This window comes from Chiloscyllium punctatum, chromosome 38, assembly GCF_047496795.1.
Source record: "Chiloscyllium punctatum isolate Juve2018m chromosome 38, sChiPun1.3, whole genome shotgun sequence".
NCBI classification, from domain to species: Eukaryota; Metazoa; Chordata; class Chondrichthyes; order Orectolobiformes; family Hemiscylliidae; genus Chiloscyllium; species Chiloscyllium punctatum.
The window spans coordinates 14,123,126-14,150,206 of record NC_092776.1 but is presented as its reverse complement, the minus strand read 5'-3'; the positions used below and the strand labels follow the sequence as shown (position 1 = coordinate 14,150,206).

The following is a 27,081-nucleotide window of genomic DNA, read 5'->3' as shown; positions in this document are numbered from 1 at the left end:
CAAGGGATTCACTTCCTTTTGATATTTTACAGTTCATTTTGATATTATACAGTTCACATTGCAACCGCAGAGACTTGGTTGGAGGAAGGGCATGATTGGCAACTAAATGTTCCAGGATATAGATGCTTCAGACAGGACAGGGAAGGAAGTAAAAGTGGAGCAGGAGTTGCATTGCTGGTCAGGGATGATATCAAGGCTGTGCTAAACGAGGATGCTATGGAAGGCTTGAGTAGTGAGGTATGGGTGGAGCTGAGACTTAAGAAGGATGCAGTTACATTGTTGGGGCTGTATTACTGGTCTCCCAACAGTGAGCTTGAGGTAGAAGAACAAACAGGTAAACAGATTATGGAAAGATGTAGAGGCAACACGGTGGTGGTGAAGGGAGATTTTAATTTTCCCGACATTGACTGGGATACACTTAACATCAGAGGTCTGGATGGGGCAGAATTTGTAAGAAGCATCCAGAAGAGTTTTCTAGAGCAGTATGTCAATAGTCAGACGAGGGAAAGGGCCATTTTGGACCTGGTGTTGGGAAATGAGGCCAGGCAAGGTGGTAGAAGTTGCAGTGGGCGATTTCTGTGGGAACAATGACCACAATTCTGTAAGTTTTAGAATACTCTTCGACAATGATGAGAGTGGTCCTATGGGAAGAGTACTAAACTGGGCCAAGGCCAATTATATCAAAATTAGGCAGGAGGTGGGAAATGTGGATTGGACACAGCTATTTGAAGGGAAGTCCACATTTGATATGTGGGAGGCTTTCAAAGATAGTGCAGGATAGGCAAGTCCTGTTGAAAGCAAAGGATAGGAAAGGCAAGTTTTGTGAACTTTGGATGACAGGAGAAATTGTACAACTAGCCAAGAGGAAAAGGGAAGCATATGTACGGTCCAGGCAGCTAAGAACTTAACGGGCCCTGGAGGAATATTGGGAGAGTAAGACCAGTCTTCACTGAGGGAAGCGGGCTAAAAGGGGTCATGAAATAGCTTTAGCAAGTAGAATTGAGGAGAATCCCAAAGCCTTTAATTCTTATATAAGAAGCCAGCGGGTAACTAGAGAAGGATTGGTCCATTAAAGGAAAGGAAGGAAGGCTGTTTGTCGAACCTGAGAAAAGGGTGAGATTCTGAATGATTACTTTGCATCAGGGACATGATGAATGTTGAGATTAGAGATGGAAGTTTGATTACTCTGGATCACATTGACATAAGTAGGGAAGATGTGTTGGGTAGGCTAGAGGTTATTAAAGTGGACAAATCCCCAGGACCGAATGGGATCTATCCCAGGTAGCTGAGGGAGGTGAGAGAGGAAATAGCCAGGGCCCTGACAGATAACTTTGCAGCATCCTTAAACACAGATGAGGTGCCGGAGGACTGGAGGATTGCTCATGTTGTCCCCCTTACAAGAAGGGTAGTAGGGATATTCCGGGTAACTACAGACCAGTGAGTCTGATGTCAGTGGTGGGAAAGTTGCTGAAGAAGGTACTGAGGGATAAGATATATTTATATTTGGAAAAGAATGGGCTTATCAGTGATAGGCAACATGGTTTTGGGTGGGGGAGATCGTGCCTTACCAACTTAATAGAATTCTTTGAGGAAGTGACCAAGTTGATAGATGAAGCAAGAGCTGTGGACTTTAGTAAGGTGTTTGATAAGGTTCCCCATGGTAAACTAGTGGAGAAAGTGAAGTCACATGGTGTGCAGGGTGTTCTAGCTAGGTGGATAAAGAACTGGTTGAGCAACAGGAGACAGAGTAGTAGTTGAAGGGAGTTTCTCGAAATGGAAAAAGGTGACCATTGGTGTTACACAAGAATCAGTATTGGGGCCACTGTTGTTTGTGCTATACATAAATAATCTGGAAGAGGATACTGTTGATTTGATCAGCAGGTTTACAGATGACACAAAGATTGGTGGAGTAGCAGAAAGCATAGGGGACTGTCAAAGAATACAGGAGAATATAGATTGATTGGAGAATTAGACAGAGAAGTGGCAGGTGGAGTTCAATCCAGGCAAATGTGAGATGATGCATTTTGGGAAGTCTGATTCTACAGTGAATTATACAGTAAACAGAAAAGCTTTGGGAAAAGTTGATGAACAGAGAGATCTGGGAATTCAGGTCCATTGTACCCTGAAGGTTGCTGCACAGGTGGATAGAATGGTCAAGAAGGCATATGGTATGCTTGCCTTCATCAGACAGGGTATTGAGTATAAAAGCTGGCAGGTTATGTTAAATAACTTGTACAAGAAATTGGTTTGGCTGCATTTACAATACTGTGTTCAGTTCTGATCGCCACATTACCAAAAGGATGTGGATGCTTTGGAGATGGTGCAGAGAAGGTTTACGAGGATGTTGCCTGGTATGGAAGGTGCTAGCTATGAAGAGAGGTTTAGTAGGTTAGGATTGTTTTCATTAGAAAAAAAGGAGATTGAGGGGGGACCTGATTGAGGTGTACAAAATCATGAACAGTATAGACAGGGTGGGTAGAGATAAGCTTTTTCCCAGGGTGAAGGATTCAATAACGAGAGGTCACGCTTTCAAGGTGAGAAGTGAAAAGTTTAATGGGGATACACGTGGCAAGTACTTTACACAGAGGGTGGTAGGTGCCTGGAACGCGTTGCCAGCAAAGGTAGTAGAGGCAGGCACGGTAGATTCATTTAAGATGCGCCTGGACAGATGCATGAATAAGTGGGGAGCAGAGGGATAGAGATGCTTAGGAATTGGGCGACAGGTTTAGACAGTGGATTTGGAGGATTTGGATCTGCTCAGGCTTAGAGGGCTGAAGGGCCTGTTCCTGGGCTGTAAATTTTCTTTGTTCTGTTCTATTTGCCAGTTCCAGTTGGAGCGGTTGACTCCTCTGTGTACTGTGTGGTTTGTGTGTCCACACTAACATCTGATGTAGTATGTGTTGTGTTATCGTGTAAGTTAAGTAGCACAGGTAGAAATTAGAAATGTGAGAAATAATTTTTCATTCAATGTATGACCCAGCCTTGCCTTTCTGTTACAGGGTATGGGTCTGGTCATTTCACAAGCTCTGTCTGAGTATAACAGGTTTGTATTAATTTATACAGTTCAAGGAAGTGTGTGTTAGCTGCTGTCATAGAGGTCTACAATTTGTGGTTCCTAGCTGGTTTGCACCCGGGGACAATGTTTTAAAATGTTGATACGTCACCTGGATAAATAAGTGTAAATGGACGCCAGAGAATGAGTATTTCAACAAATTTTGCTGTGATTCAAATTGAATCAGAAGAATGTAGGTTTAAGTCTTTTGTAAGTTTACCCAACTTGTTCACTCTGTGAGGCATGGGGAGGGCATAGGGTGGCATGTAAGGATGCAGGGCACACATCCATCAGAGGGATACCAGGGAACAGAGCAGGCAGTAAGAGTGGGCAATGAGAACTTGGGACATAAAGTGGGCAGTGGGGGTTCATTTTACGGAGCAGGCAATAAGGATGTGAAACACAGAGTGGCTGGTAACGCTTGTCTCACTAGTAGTATTTCTGTTTCTTCTCAACGGTGCAGACACTAATGATTAGATTAGATTAGATTAGATTACTCACAGTGTGGAAACAGGCCCTTCGGCCGAACAAGTCCACACCGCCCCGCCAAAGCGCAACCCACCCATACCCCGACAACTACCCCTTACCTAACACTACGGGCAATTTAGCATGGCCAATTCACCTGACCTGCACATCTTTGGACTGTGGGAGGAAACTGGAGCACCCGGAGGAAACCCACGCAGACACGGGGAGAATGTGCAAACTCCACACAGTTAGTCGTCTGAGGCGGGAATCCCTAGCATGAAGTCCATCCTCTGTTCCCTCCTATTGGCTGAATGTTAAACAAAAGCTAAGTGTTGAGGTCAGTGTTAAAGAGCATGTTGTGACAGTAAAGAAGAAGAGTAGTAAAATGTTTGTGTCTCAGCCAACATTCCTCCCAACAGACTCTACCAACAGAACAGATTTACAGGCCATCCCTTTCAGTGCTGTTTTGGACTGCCAAATGACTGCACTTTCCAAACAAAGAAATTGCCTGAGGCAGTTAGAGCTGTGTTAACAGCGTGACAATATGCCTCATATAATAGCACCAACTCCACCCCTCCCCCTGGCAACAGGGCGATTGTGTGTCACATTTGACACTGAGATGAGCTTTCAACCTTGTTTGTGCCATCGCTAGACAATTATTTCCACCTTTCTAACATTGCCCAACCTCACTCTTGTCCCAGGTTATCAGCTGCAGAAAATTTCATTCATGTCTTTGTTATGTCTTATCTCCCATTTTTTACTCACTGTAAAATTATGGTCATCCAGAACTCAGTGTTAACTATCTTTTAGTCCTATTCCCCATAAGCCTTGTCCTTGTTGAATTACATTGATGCCCAATGAAACCAAGTCTTGATTTAAAAATTATCAATCTTGTTTTAAGTTGTCTGCATGGTCTTTCACCTCCCTATCTCATTGATCTCCTTCGAGCTCACAACTTTGTGACCTCTGCGTTCCTCTGATTCAGACTTCTTGGGCATCCCTGCTATTAATCGCTCCACTGTCGCTTACTGTGCTGTTAATTTCCTGGCCTTACGCTCTGGAATTGTCTCCCTGTACCTGTATCTGACATCTCACTTGCCTCTTTTATGGTGCTCCTTAAAACTTACCAGTTTGATCAAGCTTTTGGTCACTTGATTGAGAAATTTTGATCAGGATCAGAGGCCCTGATGGACAAAACAGATGATCCTTACAAATTACATGTTTACATTTGGATGACGTCTGCTCTGGAAGTTCCTAGGCAGGAGTGCCCTATTACAAAAGAGGAGTGACCAGTCTAGAAACACCAGAGGCAGCAGCAGAGAAAATCATCAAAGTCATTCCCTCTCTCTGCCAGCACTGAGTGTCATATTCTATGGCTTAAATATTTAACAGCTACTGTGAGTAGGTGTGGGAATAGGGTGGCTGAGGGGTGAAGGGATAGTAGGATGCCAGGTGGATGGTGTGCTCAGGGGCTTAGAACATCAGGTGGCTGAGGTAATAGGCTGTCAAGGGGGTCTAACAATGTCAGGTAGTATTCAGTTTAATATTTACCTAGGAGTTCGGATTGGTTTTTAATACTCTTAACTTCTCCAAGGTTTAGACCCTGAGTTAAAACCCTCACTATGAGGTACTTTATTGGAGAGATCTGCACATAGGATAACTGCTAAATGAATTTTCAATTTCATGGGCAGTTACCTTGGAATCAGCTGTGTCAGGATATCCATGCTGTCCTGATCCACAGTTCTGGTCTATGATCCTCCAAAAACTATCTGGCCTTTGGAATTTCTGGCCAGTCTCATTGCCTAAATGGCTTGATGTCAAATTTTGTTTATTATGCTTCTGTGAGGTACCTTGGATGATTTTTATTGGATTAAAAGCCATATGTCATTGTCAGTTTTATTGGACAGTGGTGCAATTCAGAAATTGACTGTCTTGGTGTACTGTGCATACTGGATTAGCCAATAACACTGCAGACTAGTATACTGAGCCAGATGGGAACTGGAGACTATCGCCTTGTTTAGACTCTGTCTTTGACGCCTCAAGTTCTCCTCACAGGGTAATCTGTAGCTTTCCCACGTTGGCTTCTTGGACAGGTGGATGATAGGAGGTTGCCATCTTGCTCTTTCACAATGCCAAAAGTATAATATTCTTGTTCATTTTATGACTCAATTTTTCCTGCTTCCTATCCCTGTACTTTTGCACCCACACACCCCTTCAGCACCCCACTCTCTTTTTCAAATGCAGTGAAGCATCAGCAATAAATGTTGGCCAGTGACACCCAAGTTCCAACAACGAAGAAAGAAATGCCCTGGCTCTGTTCCCAGCTCTCGAGTCTTTACATGTGCACCTGTATTGTAGTACTGATCACAAGAGGGTCATGGATAAAATTGGCTATATTCTAGCCCATTAACTATAATGTGTTTGGTCAAGTGGGATCTCATTGGAGTGACTTTTGGTATCGGGAGCATGAGCCGATGTGCTGCTGCTTAACTGTGGACCATGTTTTGTAGCTCTGACATCCCTGACCCAAGGGATCAAGTCTGCAACTTTTCCACCTGAACAGAATTTTGTCCAGTCATAACAAATTAATATGAAAGAAAGTTAAGTCATGTTATTCAATGAAATAATTGTCATTAAAACTCATTTGTCAGTCTGCACATATACAACCGAAAAGTTACTTTTGTTTTTACTTTCCCCGCAGACAATACAAAGACAAAGAAGAAGAAAACCAGGGAGGATTCTTATCTGCTATAACCAACATGGTATGTACCACAGGAAACATTTTCTCATGAGTTTGGAAACCATGCTCACATGAGGTGAGCATGTAGAAAGACACCTGTAAACCTTTTTAATTCTGGCTAAAATTAAAGCCAGTTCATAATAAATAAAACAGAAGGGAAACTGTGTCTCCTGATAGGATACTCTGTAGGGAGATGATGCAGTTAAAATCACTGACCAAAAAAAAACAGATGCAAGTTGAGAATGTTTTGACAAAGAGTTGTTCTGATTTCTGAACGTGGTGTCTGAAAGGGCACTGGAAGCAGATTCAGTCATAAGTTTCAAAGGGAAATTGGATAATTGATTGAAAAGCGTAATTACAGGGTTATTTTGGAGGTGCACAGATGGAACTAATTAAAGGGCTCTTCCAAAGAGGTGGCACTGTTTTAAATTAGGTGTGGTTCTTTAGGACAGTGATAATGTTTTTATGAAGCTTATAGGACCTTGGAACTCTGTCTCGGAAAGTGGTGAAGGCTAGGCTATTTATTATATTTTAAACTGGGGTTAGATAGATTCTTGTTCAGCAAGGGAATCAGATGTTATTGAGGGTTGATGGGCGTGTGGAATTTGAAACAAACCATGTTAACAATGCTTTTATTGAATAGTGGAAACGGCCAAGAGGGCAATTGACCTGTTTCTACTCCTATATATAATTTTGTATGATCAGCCCCACACACGATCTTTACTCTCTGCCTTGTCTTTACCTTTCATTCCTCCTACAGTTTTGCTTTCTACCTCTCTTGCTGTTTTATCTCATTATAATATCTTTTTCCATCTTTGACCAAGCTGCAGCCTTTGACTTTGTGAATTTTGGTTTAGTCATCCCTGTGAAGTGTCTCAAAATGTTTTACATCAATCCTTAATATCTACAAGTTGTCCCAAATTTTCAGTCACTCTCATTGCATTACTTACCTACTTTGTTTCTTCTTCATTTGTTTTGCTGGTCATCACTGTTCCAGCAGTTTAGCTTTTATTCTGTAATCCTTCACCCTTGCTTTTTCAATGTTCACCCTTAGGTGTTTGGGTTCGCATCATAAATCACTATTGCCTTACTCGCACATTGGAGCTCCTTTACATCAGCCTTTTTCCCATCATGCTTGTTTCCAGCTGCTTCTCCTTGTTCCTTCACACCTTCAGGCTAAATACTAACTGCTGTTCCCTCTCTCTGTACAGGTGGGCAACATGTTCATAGCAGATGCTGATGAGAAGATTTCAGTACAGTAAGTACCATTCTGCAAAATATTCACTGTCTCCTTCTCTCTCTCTCTCTCTCTTTCCATTTTTCTCGAACATTCTGTCCTTGCATCGACATTCATGCCAAATCACCAATTGCCGAAATGGTTTGGCAACAATTAAAGCTGTCAGTAACAGCTCTGTTGATCACACTGTCATATTTGAGTCAGAATGTTGTGAGTTCTAGCATCACTCTGGAGGATTAAGCACAAAATCCAGGCTGACCCACTCGGATGCACCACTGTGTTGTTGGGAGTGATGTCTTTTGAATACAGTATTTAAAATGAAGACCCATTTGTGCTCTCAGGTGAAAATCAAAATCACTAATAAAGAGCAAGGGAATCTTTATCCAACAAACAGCACTTGAATATGGTTGATTTGATCATTTAACTCCATGTGTTTGTAAGAGCTTGCTGTGCACAAATTGGCTTCCTAACACTGCTTCAAAATCACTCTGAACAGCTATATAGCTCTTTGGGTCATTCCAAGGTTGTAAAAGACATTGTTGGATCTTTTTTTTTTTTAAAAATCACTTTATCGTTTTGGAGGAGACTGGAGGGAAGATTTGCTTCTTTGCAACGGTCAGGTGCAGTGTTGGTGAGGTGGCTATTTTCAGTGGATTCTGTTCTATCCAGCTCTCATATATCCACTTTCTTCCATGCCTTCTTGTGTCTTCCTCTGCCCCACTTTTCATTCTGTACTTGGCTGAGCTTTTAGGCAGGAGTCTTACTGCCAAAGTTTCAAAGTTATGGAGTATTGCCACCTGTTCTGATTGGGTCTTTCCTCAGCATCATCATATTTTCCACCTTTACTCCACCTTGATGGTCAACAACAGTAGGGCTCCACCATGTATGTGGCAGGGACAGTGTTGATAGTGACATGATTTGCAGACAGCAAGATCCCAAACTCTGCAGTGGTGATAACCAGGTATTTTGTTTATATGATATTGTTTGATGGATAAGCATTAGCAGGACACTTGGGAGATGGCTTTGAAGTGGTGGCCATTTGACCACTTCGGTCATCTGAGTATGCAGTCTATTTAAATCCTCCAAACGTTTGACACTGCAGTTCACTGGGAATGCTGGCCTGGGATTAGAGCTCTGGAGCCAGTCCTGCCCCATAACATTCTAACTCCAGATGTGAGCGTGCTATTCGTAGAGCCATGGCTGACTGAGAATTGAATATCACCAGAGAACTGAGAAAAGTAGTGTAAAATAGAGGCAGATAGAATTTTTGCAGTATTATTGACTGTTCTGAACCTAATACCTTGCATTCTGACATACTGTAAATCACCATACTATGTTCATCTCCACTGTCGATACAGCAGATGGATGTTTAATTAAAGCATGGAACTGTCGATTCTTTTCTTTCTTTTTTTTTCTAACTACCTAGTCAGAAATAAAGTCAAAATCCTGGTTCATTGTGTGGACCACACTTTGAACACACTGGAGATGGCACAGTAATTGAGAGAAAAGTGGAGAGCTCATCAAACTCTGTGACATGGCCCTAAGACATTGAAAGCAATGTCTCCAGATACAGTCATATGTTTTAACTGGGCTCCAGGCAAAGACTAAAGGATCCTTACTTGAAGTTGAAGATTAGACAGAGCTGTAATTCCTTCAGAGCAGTAGGTATTGAATCAACCTTTAGTAGCAACAGTTGAGGCCGAGATGGCCAACTCTTTTCTAAAGGAATTGGATAATAGTTGAGTTGGGAATGGAGAATGGGACTCCAGATGGACTGTAAGTTTTCAAGCTGGGATTTGTCACCTCTCAGTCATTGTGTCAAGAGTGATTAGAGATGGACATTTAACTATAATCTTGTCAATGAGGTCCATGAAAGAATTAAGGCAGACATCCTTCAAAGGAGGAAATCTTCTCTCTATTCCTGATTTGACGCAAATGTAGTTAACTCTTAATTATTGTCTGTAGTGATCCAGCAAGATACACAGTTGGATCAGAAAACAAATGGCCTCAGCCATTGACAAAGTAGGCTCACTGTGTTCTCAGGAAAATAATAGCTGGTCTTTGCAGCAGTGACTAAACATTAAGAATTAATTTAGAAAAAGCCCATGCACCCAGGGAGCAGATGGTATAGCACCAGGTTTCCAATGTGTAGTGTCCTGTCACCAAGTTCCCCTTTATTTACATGTGCACAGTACATGACACTGACTCAGCAGCTCCAATAGTGAACCGAATCCCTGACACACCTGTTTATTTCTTTTTGGTCTTCTTTATTTCTTTTTTTTTTACCCCCACACTACCACCTAATTGCAGTAGTGCTTATTTTCCCCCCCGCACCCATGTTGTTTGTGTGTGCAGGTATGAACGTACCTGTTTATATCTGTCAGCCAGGCCTCCCTGATTGGACCAGGTTGACAGGCCCAATCAGGGAACTATTCCATGAGACCCACCTGGCTGACTTTGTTCCAATCACTACATTTGAGAGTGCAGAATCACTGAACTTGCATCATAGGGTAGCCCTGTTCTGACTGTACAGTTCAGAGTGCTTCCCAGAAACTGTTTGCAAGAAAGACTATTGACATATCTTAACAAAAAGTCAAGAAATTATTCAAGCATCCCAGTGTTCCATTTGGCTAATGCACATCCCTGTGTAGTATTGGAACAAACATAGCAAAAAAGTGACTACTGACATTCATAATTCATGTTGCCAAAATTAATAACAACCAGGCTAGCAGTAAAATTAGAAATTTCTCACATTACTACACTGGAATTTGCTCTCAATTTCTCTGCCTCTCTTTCCACTTGTTTAAACCTTTTTGACCAATTTTTAAAATATATCTCCTCATGTAACTCCACTTTTGTTGGATGACCTTGCCAAGGGAACGTGTTATGTCTTTAGGGTAATTTATCTTACTGATGGTTGTGTATCAATTGAAACGACTTGGAGGTGCTGGCACTGGACTGAGGTGGACAAAGTTAAAAATCTCCCAACATCAGATTATAGTCCAACAAGTTTATTTGGAAGCACTATCTTTCAGAGTGGTGCTGCTTCCTCAGGACTGGGGGAGTCAGTGCCTCAGAGACAAGCGATTGGCAGCGTGGGGGAGTGCAATTAATATTAGCTCTGACCCAGCAGTTAAGCCAAGGGTGAATCAGTATGTGTCCTAATGCAGCCCTTTCGCAAGGCTGAGCTAAACAGCCATTTGCAGCCACTGACCTGATGATCTAATCTAATCTTCCTCCGGAAGAAGCAGTGCTTTGAAAACTAGTGCTTCCAAATAAACCTGTTGGACTGTAACTTGATGTTGTGTGATTCTTAACTATAAAATGCAAATTGTTTTTGTGCTTCTCTGGTTGGCAGGAGAATAAAGAGCTCACTTCCTGATACTAATCCTCTATACAGTGGGCATTAGGTTGAGATTAGGATTTGGGTTATCTGAGTGAATTCGTCTATAGAGAAATGACCTTGATTAGGTTACTTCACAATCTTGTCTCAAATATAAAAGTGGTAAAGTGTTTGAGAGCTGCTTGCCATTTTAGAACTTGACCTTAAGGAGAATGGACCATTTCAGGGAATTAGGGAAAGTAAAAAGAGTGAGAGTTTGATGTTTGGTGTGGGAGTCAGTGCCTCAGAGACATGAAATTGGCAGTGTGGGGGAGTGCAATTAATATTAGCTCTAACACAGCAATTAAGCCGAGGGTGAATCAGTATGGAGCATGTGTCCTAATGCAGCCCTTTCGCAAGGCTGAGCTAAACAGCCATTTAGAGCCACTGACCTGATGATCTAATCAACAACTGTAAACTAAATAAAAAGGCATAGCAGAAGATTGGTACTGCATCATAATCCTTTAAAATTGGACATTACTTGCAGTCTTAATGACCAGACTAACGTTTCCCTGAGTTTTAATAGGGGTTCTGATGGTGAGTCTCTCTTTCTTTACAAAGGTTGCAGTGGGGGAGCTCCCTTATTAACAGGGTCTTGGTAGTGAAAATTGCTGAACCCCATCCTAGTTTTCATAGGGCATTTCTTAAGTTGCTTCAGATTAATTCTATATATTAACTGTCTCTGGTGATTAGCTGTTTCAGGTTGTCTTGGGTTAGGCAGGAATCTGGCTCTTGTCTCTGTTGGCTTCTCTTTTGCTGGCATTTTCCCATGCTCTCCATTCCTTTTTAATTCCATTAGCAGCTCTAGCCTAGGGACAGCATTCGCCTCTGACTCTGTGGATTGTGGCATCTTCTCTGCCTTAACTGCTGCACTTTGGAAGGCTACACCGAGGAATTTGTTTCATTGGGTGTGTAAGAAAATTATGAACAAATGGGTATGCGTGAGTAAGAAAGGAGATGGTAAAATGGGGGAAGGCAATTCTCTGAACAATCTAGTGATTCTTTGCTTGATTTTATCATAGGAAAGTTGGTTATTTGATCTGTACATTAATGTTGGAGATATGAATATAGGAGGTATGACACTAGGTTTGCAGATGATAGAAAAATTGATGGTCTGATAAATAGCCAAAAGGAAAATGTTAGACTGCAGAAAGATATGGATAGACTGAACAGTGACAAATGGAATCTTATCCTGAAAAGTGCACGGTGGTGCATTTTAAGATAACTAACAAAGTAAGGGAGTACAGGTCGTTCTGCCATAACGCCATTTCATTAATGCAAATTTGCTGTAATGCGATTACATCACCAACATTAAGTGCTGTTTCTAAAGCGTGATTCTTCTATGATGCAGAGTTGCACAACAACGTAACCATAGTGTTATAGAAGAACTGGTGTGCATAATCATAAATCCTTGAAGGCAGTAGGATAGATAGTTAAGGCATCGAATACAAAAGCAAGAAGATTATGTATTTAACGCTAGTTAGGCTACAACTGAAGTACTACATGCAGTTCTGGTCAGCACTATTGGAAGGATGTGACTGAGGGGCTGTGAGTCTAATGAGGTGTACAGTGCTCGGAGGGACAAAGAGGGTAAATACGGCAAAACCTTTTGACTTTGTAGAGGGGCTAGTAATCAAGGGATACAGCTTTAAGATAAGGAGCAGGCGTTTAAGGAAATTTGAGGAAAACCTATCTCACTCAGAGTTGTGATTAGCTGGAATTCACTGCTTGGAAGGGTGGTAGAGGCCGGAACCGTCCAGACGTTTAAGAATTATTTTGATGAGTTGTTGAAATGCCAAGGCTGGAAAATGGAATTAGAATAGATGTATATTTGATGTCTGACATGGACACTGTGGGCTGAAGAAACTTCTTGTTATGTGATTTAAAACTCTTGTCATGTTGATTCAGTGTGATAAAGTCGTGTTGGAGGAGACTCGTTTGCAACATAAATGCTGGCACTGGATTGGTTGTGCTAAATGGCCCCTTCTGTGCTCTCAGCCTGATGATATAGCTGACAGCAGTCCCGGATCCCATCTTTCTGTTCCCTTCATTTCCCCCTGACATGGTAAACGTTGAATCTTTTTATTTTACTGTGTGTTTACTGTCGGCTAAAATAGGGGGACAAAAAGCTGTTTTAAGAATCAAGGATTGTTGAGGAATTGTTATGCTTTTTTAAAGCAATTAACCTGACACCCATTGAAGGTGCTGTTTACCCCAGTCACAAGCTTAAGCAATAGTGGATGGTTTGCAGACGAACTGGAGCCAAGAGCTGTGTGAAGATGGAAACTTAACTGGCAACAAGTAGCTGATTGGTCTGCAGGCTAGTGACAAGAAGTATGTAATTGGTTTCCAGATAGCTGACAGCATGCGGCTGTGAACAAGATAGGGAGAAGCCATCAGGTCTCCACAGGTTCAGGAGCTCAGCTCTCCGTTCTCTGTAATAAGAAGCAGTTTGGAATTGGAATTAGCTTTATTGTCTCATTTACTCAAATGAAAAGTTTACAAGTTGCCACTTATGGTGCCATCTTAGATACGAAGGTACCCAGGTACAGATTCTTAGGAGAAAAAAATTAGAAAATAAAGAAATAAAAAGTTCAGGATAACAGTCCTTCAACCCAATCCATGCTGACACCTAGCCTCTATTCCCTTGACTCCAGACTGCCCTGGCTTCATCTGGAGGCTAGGACACCATTCTGGAATCATCTCGAGGCTAGGACACTCTTCTGGAAACATCTTGAGGCCGAAGGTCTATGCTGAAGCGAAGCCAAGCTTGAAGGAAATCAGTGTATTCTCCTTCAGGCTTGCTCTAAGCTGTGACTTTTAAGTATAAATCAGAGGACTTTCTTTAACTGTGAACCAGTCATTGTGTTTAACAAACGATTTAAAACATCCTGAGAAGGAAGAATGAGAAACTTAGGATCAGTACACCCATCATTTCAGTAAATTCTGTGAATTGGTATCATGGAAATACTTTCCGAGTTTTACTTTTGTCCATAACACTCTTGTTTATTTCCTGTCTGTGAGTGTGGCAGGGAAGTTTTACAAGGGGAATGGAGTTTTAACTTGTAGAGTTATGTGCTGATTGTTCATAATTGTTAGCTAGAGTCCATTTATTGGTAATAAATGGTCATTCTTGTACAGAAGCCTGGTCCATGCTTTCTATCAATCTGGATCTGAAAGTGAAATGCATTTGAAAGTTCTGCACATTTTAAAAAAATCTTTAAGGTTTTTGACAATGACAGAAATAGTGTGGCACAATGGTATGCCTGAGTTACTCAACACTAAGAACATAAAGGTTGATGTGAGGAGCTGTGACTTGATTCTTCCACAGCTAGTTGCAGACCAGATTAGCAACAGAGGGCCTGTAGAATGGTTAACATTTTCATTTTCAGAATAATGGAAAGCATTCCTCTGAATTACAGGCCTGTGAATCCAACTGCTCTAACAGGACTGGGATCACAGTGAAACTGAGCACCCAGTGGGAGTCTATCCAGTGGACTCGATTCCACAGCATTTGATGAGAGCACAGGCAATAATTACAAACTGAAATGGGTTTATAAATAGAAGCTCATCCACATCAATTTTTTCTGCCCCAGTTACCATGTTACACAGGACTCAACATAAGTGACAGCAAATCAAAGTGAATGCAGAGGTACTTTACAAGGTTCAGCCAGGCTATCACTTCTCTGACAAAGCTGGAGTTGTATGCTTAACAAATATGACTTTGAGAAAATGAAATGAATTCTGAGTCTTTACCTCTCTTTCCTCTTTTATGTCAGTTCTTTAAAAAATGTTTCTCTGATCAGCTTTGTTTTTTTAAAAATTTGTTCACGTGGGTTTTATTACCACTCCTTAATTGCTGTTGAGAAAGTTGTGGTGGTGAGTAGCATTCTTGAACCTCTCAAGTCTGTATGGTGTAAGGACGCCACAGTGCTGTCGGGTAGGTGGTGAAAAGACAGTGATATATTTCCAAGCCGGTATGGTGTGAGACTTGGAGGAGAAATTGCAGGTGGAGTTGTTCCATGCATCTGCTGGCCTTGACCTTCCAGGTGGTAGAGGTCATAGATTTGGAAGGTACTGTTAAAGGATTTTAATGAGCATAATCATTACATAGAACATTACAGTGCAGTACAAGCGCTTCGGCCCTCGGTGTTGTGCCAACTTGCGAAATTAATCTGATGCCCATCTAACCTACACCATTCCATTATTATCCATACATATGTACAAAGTCCATTTAAATGCCCTTAATGTCGGCAGGTATACTACTGTTGCAGGCAGGCAGTTCGACGCCCCTACTACTGAGTAAAGAAACTACCCCTAATATCTGTCCTAAATATATCGCTCCTCAAAAATGACAACGATTACCTGCCATATTATTTTCTAAAGTGGCTCACTGTCAAATTTTGATAATTCTGCTGTGCAGCACTGTTTCTCTTCATTGCATTGGGAATATTTGTCTAGGTTATGCACTCAAATCCCCAGATTAGAACTTGAACCTGTCACCTTCACAGTCTAAGATGAAGTCATGTCAGACAGGCAATTTTTGGGGTTTAATCCAGTGAGTTACAGACAGCCCAATTTTGACACAACCAGATTCCACATACAGTAATGAGATAAGCCAGTTGATTTTTTTTTAGTCCTATTGCAGAAAGAGTATTGGCCAAAATGCTGGAACAACACTTGGATCTCTTCAAATAGGGATACTATAGAAGTGGAATAAGCTTTAGTGCCTCATGCAAGTGACAGTATGAACAGAAACTGTTGAGGCAATTTTGTTTTGAAGAAAATGTCTGATGGAAAATGTAAGAATAAAAGAAGTAACATGAAAGATAGGAGCAGATGATACAGCCCCTATTGCTTAATGTACTACTCAGTTTGATCATGGTCCATTTGCCATAGTCATTGATCAAACTCTCTCACACACACACTCCTTATCCTAAAACTGTGCCCACTTTCTAGATTCTGCAGCTAGGGGAAAACCCTCTCTGTCTCTAACATCAAACTTCAGAATCTCATATGCTCCAATGAGATCCTTTCTCATTCTGTATCACTGTTAGCCTAATGTATTCAGTCTGTCACTCCAGGAATTCGTCTAATGAACCTTCACTGTGCAACTTCAAGTGCAAATATATTCTTCCTTAAAAATAGAGACCAAAACTGCACCAGTATTCTTGGTCTCAGTGAAGCTCCACACCAATGTCCGAAGATTTCGTCATTCTTGCATTCCAATCCCCTTGCAGTAGAGGCTACTGTGCAATTTGTGTTCCTGGTTGCTTGCTGTACCTGCATGCTAACTTTGTGTTTCATGTGTAAGTGCATAGAAATCCTTTCAAATGTTAATGTTCACAGGTTTTGTGCTTGTTTATAAAAATACTGCTTGTCTTTTTCTACCACAAAAGTGAATAACCCCTCATTTCCCCACATTAAACTCCATGTGTCGCCTTGTTCCCTCACACACTTAATCGGAGACCTAGGGCAGTGAAAGAGAGAGGCTAAATGTGAAATGAGCAGACTTGTCATTCCCAATGGCAAAGGACACTGGAAGAAACAAATACAAGGTTCACTAAGAATAGAAACTAAAAATACTGGAGAAACGCAGCAGGTCTGGCAGATCTGTGGAGAGAGAAACCAAATTTATATTTCAAGTCTGATGTGATTGGTTTCAGAAGTGACAGTAGCGAGAAAGTGGTAATTTGTGTGGCCTTGATCAGAGGGATGGGGATGGGGATAGGGGTAGAGAGAGAAAGAAATAAAAGGGGTGGGGGATGGGGTCAGCAAGCAGAATAGATGGTGAGAGTCCATTTTCCAACTCCTTTCTGAAGAAGAGTTACATTGGACCTGAAATGTTAATTCTGTGACCTGCACAGTTGCTGACAGACCTGCTGTGTTTCTCCAGTACTTTGTTTCTATTTTAGAATGCTAGCATTTGGAATATCTTAGTTTTTTGTGATTCACTCAGGTGTGTCATGACTCACTGTGGAAGTGCACTGCAAATCAAGCCCCATTATCTGGAGTCATGAATAAAATTAAAGACTTGAGTAGTATGCAAAGTTCCCCGGTATATTTGTCTTCTAGACCCAGGTGGACACAAAGAACCAGTCAGGTTTTTGTGCTTTACCAGAATTACTACTTGTTACAAGTAATTGGACTGAAGCTACAGATAAATTGTTATAAACTGTTGGCATTTAACACGAAAAATTAAAACTTATATCCTCCTATAAACTCCCTCTTTCATACTCTAAGCTAGACAGAAAAAGACAGAGATAAAAATGTAAACAGAGGGAAAAATGGGAAGGATGATCACTGAGTCTTTGTTCATAAAATCCATTAAGTTGGTTCTTCTTGATCAGAAGATTTCTTCTTGACTTTCCTTGTCTTGATGCTTCCACTGGATTGCAAGAGGCACACAGTGATTGGTTCACTTATAAAATATCTCTCTGGCTTCTTATTTAAGAGTCATAGTTTACCATAGCAGCTGGAGATAAGATAAATTGGTTTACTTCAGGTGTAAAGTGGCTTACTACTGAGAAGGTAGAGCAGACCTCTGGCTGGTAGAAACCTGGTGGTTTCTTTCTGTCTTGTTCTTCCGCAATCTGAACAGTTAACTGAGAGCCGAACACCGTTTTTGGTAAGCCAAAAGGCCTTTGTCATCGATGACTGATCACTAGTCATGGACCAATCAACTTCTTGTTGCCAGTCAAAGCTCCATTTCATTTGCAAACAGTGCTGTAACCCACAGCAATACTATATTCACGAGCATCAAATTACTTGATCTCAAAGCATGCAGCAATCCTTGATTTTACAAACAGTTCTACTCATTTCAGTCCACAATTTTAAAAAGTACAATAATAAAAAAGACATGGTTTTTACACTTAGCCCAAGTCAAGAGATCACTTTCCGTCACTGATCGTAACGATGTAATACAAACTTGATTGAATCACGAGAAAATAGTCGATTTTGGGCCAGCTGATGCATTTGAAAGGAATTAGATTAACATCTCCCAAAAAGGCCGTAGAGATATTACAGGTTCAGTGGTTAGCACTGCTGCCTCACAGGGCCAGGGACCTGGCTACAATTCCAGCTTCAGGCGACTGTGTGAGTGGAGGTTGCACGTTCTCCTTGTAGCTGCGTGGGTTTCCTCCCACAATTTAAAGATATGCAGGTTAGGTAACTTAGCTGTGAGAAATGCAGGGTTATAGGATAATGGGGGGGGGGTGGGGGTCTGGGTGGGATGTTCTTTAGAGAGTCAATGTGGACTGAATGGCCTACTTCTACACTGTAGGATTCTATGATTTTAGGTCTATATGATTCACACAACAGTTTAGTCTTTGTATCTTGTGGGTGCCAAGCAATGAGGAATTTCATGTATTTCACAAACATTATAAAACAAAATTTATCACAGAAACACAGAGAATTTAGAACAGATGTTTGAAAGCTCATTCAAAAGGTAAGTTTTAAGGGGCATGTTAAAACCGGGAAGAGAGGCATAGGGATTTCAAGAGAAAATTTCATTGTTTATCATCTTGACACTTGGATACTCAGTTACCCACAGTGGAATGAAGATAATCTGGGTGCTGTAGCAGTCGGAAAGTCAAGATCTTGGCTTTGGAGTGAACCACAATTAATGTGATTGCGCATGGATGAAGGACTGAGTAAGCTGAATGGTGCTTTTGGAATTTGTGTTCACAGGGTCCTCAGGCACTTCTGTAATCTCTCTGTAAAGCAGTTGTGCAGTATTTCGAAAGAATTATTGGAATTACTAAGGTCGTTCACAAGAGACTTGAGGCTAAGAATCTTTTGGAAGGAGAAAAAGCAGATATTGTACATTAGTTAATAAATCCTCAAAGTAATAGGATAACTAAATTGTGATTGATGCTTATTGCTTTGGAGAGTAGTGACAAGCCAACTGTCCCTCTGGGGCTTTGTCCTATTCACTATATTAATAAATGATGATCTTAAAGTTATTGAAAATAAAATATCTTAAACTTGCAAATTAAAAATAGAAAAACATTGCATTAGTGGAATACTTTGCTTCATCTTAAACGACTGAAGTAATTAACATTTTCATGTTAACAAATGTGGCTGCCATTTTAAGGTGCAGCAGGATCTCATGCATTTCATGATTGGTTGATTTGTCTGTTGACTGAGAATGTCATGTTGAATTGGCGCTATGTTCTATGGGAAAGTAGGATGTTCTAAAAAAAACGTGAGGCCAGAACCACTTGGGCAGAGGAATCAACAATGAAATTTAACATCGAGAAGCCAAAGTATATTTGGATTGAAAATAGTAAAAGAATTACAAAATGGAATATTATTTAAGCCGGGTTTGGGGAAAGGATTTTGATAAAATATAAGAGTGAGGAATAGCCCCATGTTTTTTTTCTAACTTCCTGCGGCTCTTTGAAGCCTTGGAAAACTCAATTCTGGATTCTTGTGAAACTCTCAATTATCATTGCTGCACTATTTGGAGCCATGTCTTCAGCTGCCTGGGCCCTAAGCTCTGGAATTCCCTCCCTAAACCCCTTCTATTTTTGTTTCTTTATCTCTCTGTGTCTCTTCTCCCCCTCCTCCTCCCCCTTTGACATGTATCACTACATCAAATGCTCTATGTAAATGAAGTAGTAACTCTTGAATAATCTTTGATTAACTGTTGATTGTGTGTTTCTTCTGATCTAGGACCAATGAAGCTATCCTGCTGGCACTGTACGAAGCTGTTCACTTAAACAGAAACTTCATTACAGTATTAGCGCAGGTGAGTGTGCTAACCTTGCTCCATACCCACCTGACACCCTCTTTAAAGCACAATGAGGCAGCTTTGCCAGTGGAGTTGATGTTACTGTATGGAGCTGCACTGACTTAAATGTCCTGTTGGCCTCCATTCCTGTGCTGAAAAAGTAGGCTTTCGTCAGGGTGGTAGCAGTGATGCTTTGATAGGACCCATTGGCCTATGGCTAAGAAATAGTAAATGAATTCATCCAGGGCTCCTGTGCTTGATCACTATCTGAAAGACACCGCACACCTCCTCCTTGATGCCTTAACATTTTAAAATAGCTTTTGTAAACTGTTATAGGCCCTCAGTAGATTGTGAAATCATCTGGTGAAAGAGCTGCTTGACACAGAAGAGGAATAGACACTGGAAGAAATACTGGGCGTCTGTGAAAATACCATTACAGTCTGAGTCAGTTCCTTCACAATAGGAGTGATGAAGGTGCACAGATTTAAAGTCCCAGTCAAGCATTGAATATTATATCTATATGGTCAGTAAAGATCAGAATTGCCCGATTCCCACCTTCACAGCTGAATAGCCTGCTGCACTCACTCAGTGGTCTCATGTATGTAAACAAATAACCTGGATGAGGTATTAGAGGATAGCCTGGGCTCACGGAGCCTCCCATCATCCACATTTCATAAACCTCAACTCGTGTGAAACTCTGTTGTCTGTCTCTTAACTCTCACTGTTCATTTCATCACCCAGTACTTGTTAACCTTATTGGCTGTAGGTTTGGCCAATGCCTTCATTTAAACATTCTTACCCATGTATTTGTAGCCTCACTCCTCTTTATCTCTAAATCCCAGTAACTCTCTGAGATCCTAATACACTTGCCATTCTGGCTTCTTGCCCCATATCCTTCACTGCCGTCCTTAAGCTGTCAAGCTCCAAATATCGGCAGTCCTTCTTGGAACACCTTTCAGGCATTCCTGAAAACCTATCTGTTTGACCCTATCGTAACACTTCCTCTTGTGTTTTGTTGTGTTGAGAAGAAAGTTGGCGACTATGGAATTCGACTACATGGAAATGGGCCTTGGATCTGTCCAATGCAGGAGTAGACAATCTGTATGATTCTCTTTTCTCTCTGCAATTGCTTTACTAGAAATTCTCAGGTTCACTCATTCTTTAGCACCACAGGACTTCGCAGATGGACCCTGGTACAATAGTTAGGTGGCTGCTTTGACCAATGCAGACTTGATGGGCTGCAGAGTGTTTTTCTGTGCTGTTGAGCACTATGACTGAGCCTACACTTTGCTTTGTTTGACCTTGTGATCTTAGTGTAAGCAGTGATGTTACCCATTCTTGAAGTGTTGTCAGTTAGATGTCAATGGCATATCAAGCCATGGTGACTGGGGTCATCTTGCTACTGCGGTTTTTTCTGCCTTCACAGTTGGTGAGATGAACAGTCTCTTTATGCCCTGGAGGACTTGTGGACCACATCTTGTTTGCTACCTCCTGCAAAATAATTCATGGGATCATTGGAGAGCATAAACCTCTCCACCTCATCAAGGTAGCTATCAACAGAGAGTTGCTTCCACGTGATGATATGACATGGGTCCGTGTCATGATTTCACCTACTCAGTGAAGGGATGCGGGTGTAAGTCTCTGACTGAGTCAGGTAGTTATGGGATGCAGCTCTGTGATTTCTTCACATGTGAACTCACAATTTGAATCATCCAGCTGTCTGCCCTTGCTAGTAAGACATTGGAACTTCCTCATGGTGAAGGGAAAAATAACACCAGCTCCAGTACTAATGCTAGTGGGAACATCAAATTTTAGAAATTCATTGAGATAATTTTCTAATTTCATTTTTACTCCCTGTATATTTATTTGCCCATCAGGGAAAGAAAAAAATTTGAATATTAATATTGTCACCATTCATAACCACAGAAGCTGAAAGTGGTGGATCAAACGTTTATACCCACAGCTAAAGAGAGATGTCCTCAACTTCCATGCAAACCTGCTAGAATAAATACCAACAATCAAAAGCAACCCATTTGAAAATGACCATTTTAAAAAAAAAATGTTAATTTATAGATTCTTGTTTGTAAAGACTCTAACTGCAATGTTTCATTAATCTCAGAGCCACCCAGAGATGGGATTGGTTAGTATTCCAACAACACCAACACTGCCTACAACTCCAACCACGCCTTTGGGAAACATATCTCCTACATCAGATGGTAAGTCTTCCTGAAATCATTTGCCTCCTGTTCAGTCAACTGTACTCCTCCTCCTTTCCTGAAGTGGTTGACTCCAACCCCAGCTCTGGACACCTAACGCACCTTATTGTGTGTGTGTGTTCTTTAGGTGTAAGCCCAAGCAGTGCTATTGAGCTGGGGTCAGTTAGTGAGTGCAAGGATTTGATGGGGCAAGTTTAATCCAATCCTGAGCACAATATTCTTGAACACACTTTACAGTGAGGGTTGACTGGATACTGAAGAAGACTGGGCTCAACTCCCACTGTGTCCAGTTCTGGTTGCCCAGGTATAAGGAGGATATTATCAGGCTGGAGAGGGTTCAGAAGAGATTTACCAGGATGTTGCTGGATATGGAAGATTTGAGTTGTAAAGAAAGGCTAGATTGGCTGGGATGTTTTTCACTGCAGCGTAGGAGGCTGAGAGGTGACCTGATAGAAGCTAATAGAATAATGAGAGATATAGATAGAGTTGATGGTAGTTGTCTTTTCCTGAAGATGGGGAATTTCAAGATTAGGGTGCACATTTTTAAGGTGAGAGAAGAGAGATTTAAGAAAAACATGAGGCAAATTTTTTACACAGAGGTTGGTTCAGTGTGGAATGAACTTCCTGGGGAAGTGGTGGATGTGGGTACCGAAAGGCATTTGGATGAATAGGAAAGATTTGGAGGGATATGAGCCAGGAGCAGGCAGGTGGGACTAATTTAGTTTGGGAATTGTGTTTGGCATGGAACTGGTTGAGCCGAAGAGTCTGTTTCTGTGCTGTATGACTCTGAGATTTCAAATTATCAGTATTAGCACTGGCCAACCAGATGCCATATAATTAACTAAAACCCTGGGATTGACAGTGATCCACGTGAGCAAAAGGTACAGCAGCCCCAAATTGTTTTAATAAGATGTTGGGCCCTAGCTTTATTTCCTGATACAGACTGGGAGCTGCCATCTTGTATTGAGTACAGATTCCACCACACAGTTGAACAGGACAGAGGCCGTGGTACACATAATGACTTCTCCTGAAACCACTTATCAGTGGTGTAAAGATTTAGAAGTATTAAAGGAAATACTGTACAGGATAGGCCAAGTTTTCATCCAAACTCTGTCCAGTTATGTCCAACACAGTAATAAAAGGAAAGTAATACAAGTTTTTATGCAGTCATGGCCCTCATGCTGCAGTGCTAGTTTAGTAAATCTCCAGTTATTTATGACTGAGGTCAATAGAGTTTTGAACACAATGATATTAAGAATTTTAGGAATCATTCCAGAAAGTGTCATTGAACCATGATCCATCTGAATGAGCAGGCTAGAGCAAGTCCAGTATTGGCAGCTGATTCACTTGGTCTGATATCAAAAAATGGTTAAAGGCACTGATATTGCCAAGGCTATGAGCCCTGACACTAGTCCAGCAATAGCAGTGATGACCTGTCTTCCAGAACTAATTGAGGTTCCAGTGAAACTAATCCAGTACAGTTACAATGTTGGCATCTACTGGCAATGTAGAAAATTGCCCAACTATGTCTTGTATACAAAAAAAAGGACAAATCCAACCTGGTTGAAGACATGCCCAGCACAAAGGTGTATGGTTGTCATTGTTGGAGGTCAATTGCCTCAACCATAAGACATCACTGCAGGAGTTCCTCAGGATAGAGTATTCATCCCAACCATCCCCAGCTGCTTCATCCCTCCATTACAAACTGGAGATGATAATTGTATGGGGTTCAACACCAATCATTAGTTCTTCAGATACTGAAGCAATCTGGTCCACGTATAGCAAGAATTGGTCAATATTCATAGGATCACAGATAGACGCTATTTAGACCATCGAACCTGCAACAATCCTCCAAAGAGCACCCCACCCTGTCCCCTTTACCACAGTTTAACCCACTTAGCCTATATATCCTTCAACACTACGGGGCAATTTAGCATGGCCATTCCACCTTAACCTGCACATCTTTGGACTGTGGGAGGAAACCGGAGCCCTCAGTGGAAATCCATGCAGACATTGGAGAATATGCAAACTCCAAACAGACAGTCATCCAAATCTAGAATTGAACCTGGGTCCCTGGCACTGTGTGGCAGCACTGCGAACCACCGAGTCACTGTGCTGTGCCTTCTGTGGCATCACACTCATTTTGGCCTCTTCCTATCTCTACATTGGGAGCCAACGCGCTGGAATTCCTTCCCTCAATGTGTCCACCTCTCTCTCCCTCTTGAAGATGCTCCTTAAAACCTGCTTTTCTAACAGTGTGTTTGATTATCCACCCAAGGCTGGAATTGACCTGGGTCCCTAGCACTGTGAAGTAACACTGCTAACCACTGAGTCACTGTGCTGCCCATTTGGTTTTAAATAAGTCACATTCATGCCACGCAATGACCATCTCCAACAAGAGAGAATCCAATCATTGCCCAATGACATTCCATGATATTAAGATTATTGAATCACCCCTTATGAATATCCTGGTATTACTATTGAGCAGAAACTGAAGTGGGCTAGCCGTATAAATACTGTGGCTACAAGAGAAGGTTAGAAACTAGGGTTTCTGTTGCATTGTTCTTCCGTTGTAAGGGCATACATTTATCTTTCACAAAATGTAATTCACTATCTGACTCTTCAGAATCTGTTACTATCTGCAAGCACATGTCAAGAGTGTGTCCCCACTTGCCTGCAGTTCCAACAACACTCTCATAACTTGATGCCAGCCAGAACAGAGCATCCCACTTGATTGACATTCCATCCACCACTACCGCACAATGTGTACCATCTGCAAGATGCATTGCAGCAACTCGTCAAGGCTCCTTTGACAGCACTTTTCAAATCCACAACCATGACCTAGAAAGACAAGAGCAGAGGATATATAGGAATGCCACTACTTGCAAGTTCCCCTCTAAGCTGCATAATATCTGACATGGAATTATAAACACTATTTTTTCACTGTCACTGAGTCCTGCAATCTTGCAACTCCCTCCCTGCCTAATGGCTTTGTGCCTACACTTTAAGGCCTGCAATTAGTGAGAAAGTCAGCTCAACAAAATCTTCTCCAGGGCATTTAGGGATGAGCAATAAATCTTGGCCAATCCACAAACACTAAAGTTCCATGAATGAATAAAGAAATAATAATTGTTAACAGGAAGTTGGCTTTTATCTGATAAACAGAATGTGCAGGGTTAGAGGGAATGACATGAGGTGAGTTGTTCACTTGGAGAGCTGGTGCAGACATGATGGACTGAATGGTTTCCGCTGCTGCTACAATTCTGAGTCTGCCAAACCTATCATCTATCTTCTAGGTTGCATTTCATAATCCACATAGAAGATGAAAGTGAGTGTTATCACTAATACATTTGGTGCAGGGGAGTGGTTTGCAAAGTGAGTGAGTAGACTGAGCAGAGGGCATGCTTTGAGTAGTTTTGCAGTTTGGGGTAGGTGAGGGTGAGTGGAGAAGATGTTTCATACTTTATTTGTAGAGCATCAGCCTTTGTGGAAAGTGGGTGCAGTAGCAGAAAAAGAGTGTGAGGTATTGGAGACGTTATGGTGGTACTTATACTTGTGGGTTGGCGAAGGATAGTGATCTCCTCCATACGGTGCTGGGCGTTTCTCCAGATGGCAGAGATGCATATGTCAGTATTGGACCAGGCTGGCATGGCCTGGTGTAGCAGCCTCCACTGCAGTCTTGTAGGAGGAAGTCCTGCCTCTGCATCACCCCATCCAGCAGGAGCTTCAGGATCATGCCCACAAAACACGGTGACAATTTCCTCCTGTTTGCTATTTCCAGGGAAAATATCAAGTACCATGCAGGGCAGGTCCAGGATGGTGGTGCTTGTTAAGTGCACTGATTGGTGGGTTGCTTCAGGGTAGGGTGTGATTCTTGCTGCAAGGACTCAAGTGACAATTAAACTGACCCATTTGGTAAAATACAGCAAGAAAACTTGCTGTGCCTAGTGGTGAGAATCACAGGAACAATCTTGATATGACTGTGTTTAGCCAAAATAAAATGGTAAGAGTCTGCTCTGTGTGTTCCTGTCAAGAGAAAGCTAGATCAAAACTGGGACTTGTTCCCTCCACAAGCAGGGAACCCAGAAGAAACTTCCTTACAAGGAGTGGTGAGATTGTGGAACTCACCATTCCAGGAAGCGGTTGAGGTGAATAGTGTTGATGCAGTTAAGGAGAAGTGTATGAAGCAGAAGAGTTATGCTGATACCATTAGATGAAGTTGATTAGGCTCATTCTTGATGAAGAGCTTATGCTCAAAACTTGATTCTCCTTCTTGGATGCGGCCTGACCCGCTGTGCTTTTCCAGTACCACACACTCAACCCTGATCTCCAGCATCTGCAGTCCTCACTTTCTCTTAGATGAAGTTGAGTGGAGTGTAAGTGCCAGCATGGACTGGTTGGCTTGAATGGCCTACTTGCATGCTTATTCCATATATTTTTGTGTAACTAAGTCCAGTAGTAGCATAAAATACCATCTTGACTGTGATCATTTAAATTGGTATGGACTGGGGTCTCTGGTCTTAGCTCATTTATTAGGAATTATGTCATTTAATTCCTCTTATCCCTTTCCATTGTAGTAATGAATTCTTCAGAACTGTCACTGGATCCAAACCTGCAAACCAGTAACCTCCTCATCACTTTCCTCAAGTATTGTTCCATTGTCATGCAGGATACAAAAGGTAAGGAAAGCAAATTATATTTAAATGAAAGGATATGAATCATATTTAGTACTATTATCTGTCAGGAACAATGGAAACCCGTTATTGTATTCCACCATTCAAACTCTGGGAATGTACTGTGGGGATGCTTGAGGATGGACAGTACATGGAGACTTTAACAACAATGGTCAGGTCTCATGAATGGATAATACAGAGGCATTGCAGACTGTATGCCTTTTCCCATTTCAGTCCACAATCAAAAATACAGAAAAATAAAATGGCAGGTCTTTACACCATCTCCTTCTCAAGGAAAGCATTTTCAACTTCTCCCATCTGTTTTCATAACTCGAGTTTTTGGAGCAATGCTTGTAAACCTTTTCTTTACTTGTTCACACTTTCCTTAGTATTGTGTCCAGAACTATACAAAGTATTCCAGCTGACATCTTAACTCATATCTTTAAAGTTTATGAATCTTGGAATTATCTACGCTGCACTAGATGTGCACAAAGGGAATTTTTTAAAAAGTTGGCGTGCAGTAGGAAAATGGAAATGGAAAATGGAAAATGAGATCTTATTGAATAGTGAAGCAGGTTTGAT

The 27,081-nt window shown here is 41.5% G+C and overlaps 1 protein-coding gene across 1 annotated transcript in view; it reads left to right on the top strand.

Annotated features, from left to right (window-relative positions):
• armh3 (armadillo like helical domain containing 3) overlaps positions 1 to 27,081 on the top strand; it is a 154,416-nt gene that overhangs the window by 33,353 nt on the left and 93,982 nt on the right. Inside the window, exons 10-15 of the mRNA XM_072557221.1 lie at positions 3,000 to 3,043; positions 6,219 to 6,279; positions 7,469 to 7,515; positions 19,553 to 19,628; positions 21,730 to 21,826; positions 26,404 to 26,505. Coding sequence (XP_072413322.1) covers positions 3,000 to 3,043; positions 6,219 to 6,279; positions 7,469 to 7,515; positions 19,553 to 19,628; positions 21,730 to 21,826; positions 26,404 to 26,505 — 427 coding nt within the window. The remainder of the gene's footprint in view (positions 1 to 2,999; positions 3,044 to 6,218; positions 6,280 to 7,468; positions 7,516 to 19,552; positions 19,629 to 21,729; positions 21,827 to 26,403; positions 26,506 to 27,081) is intronic.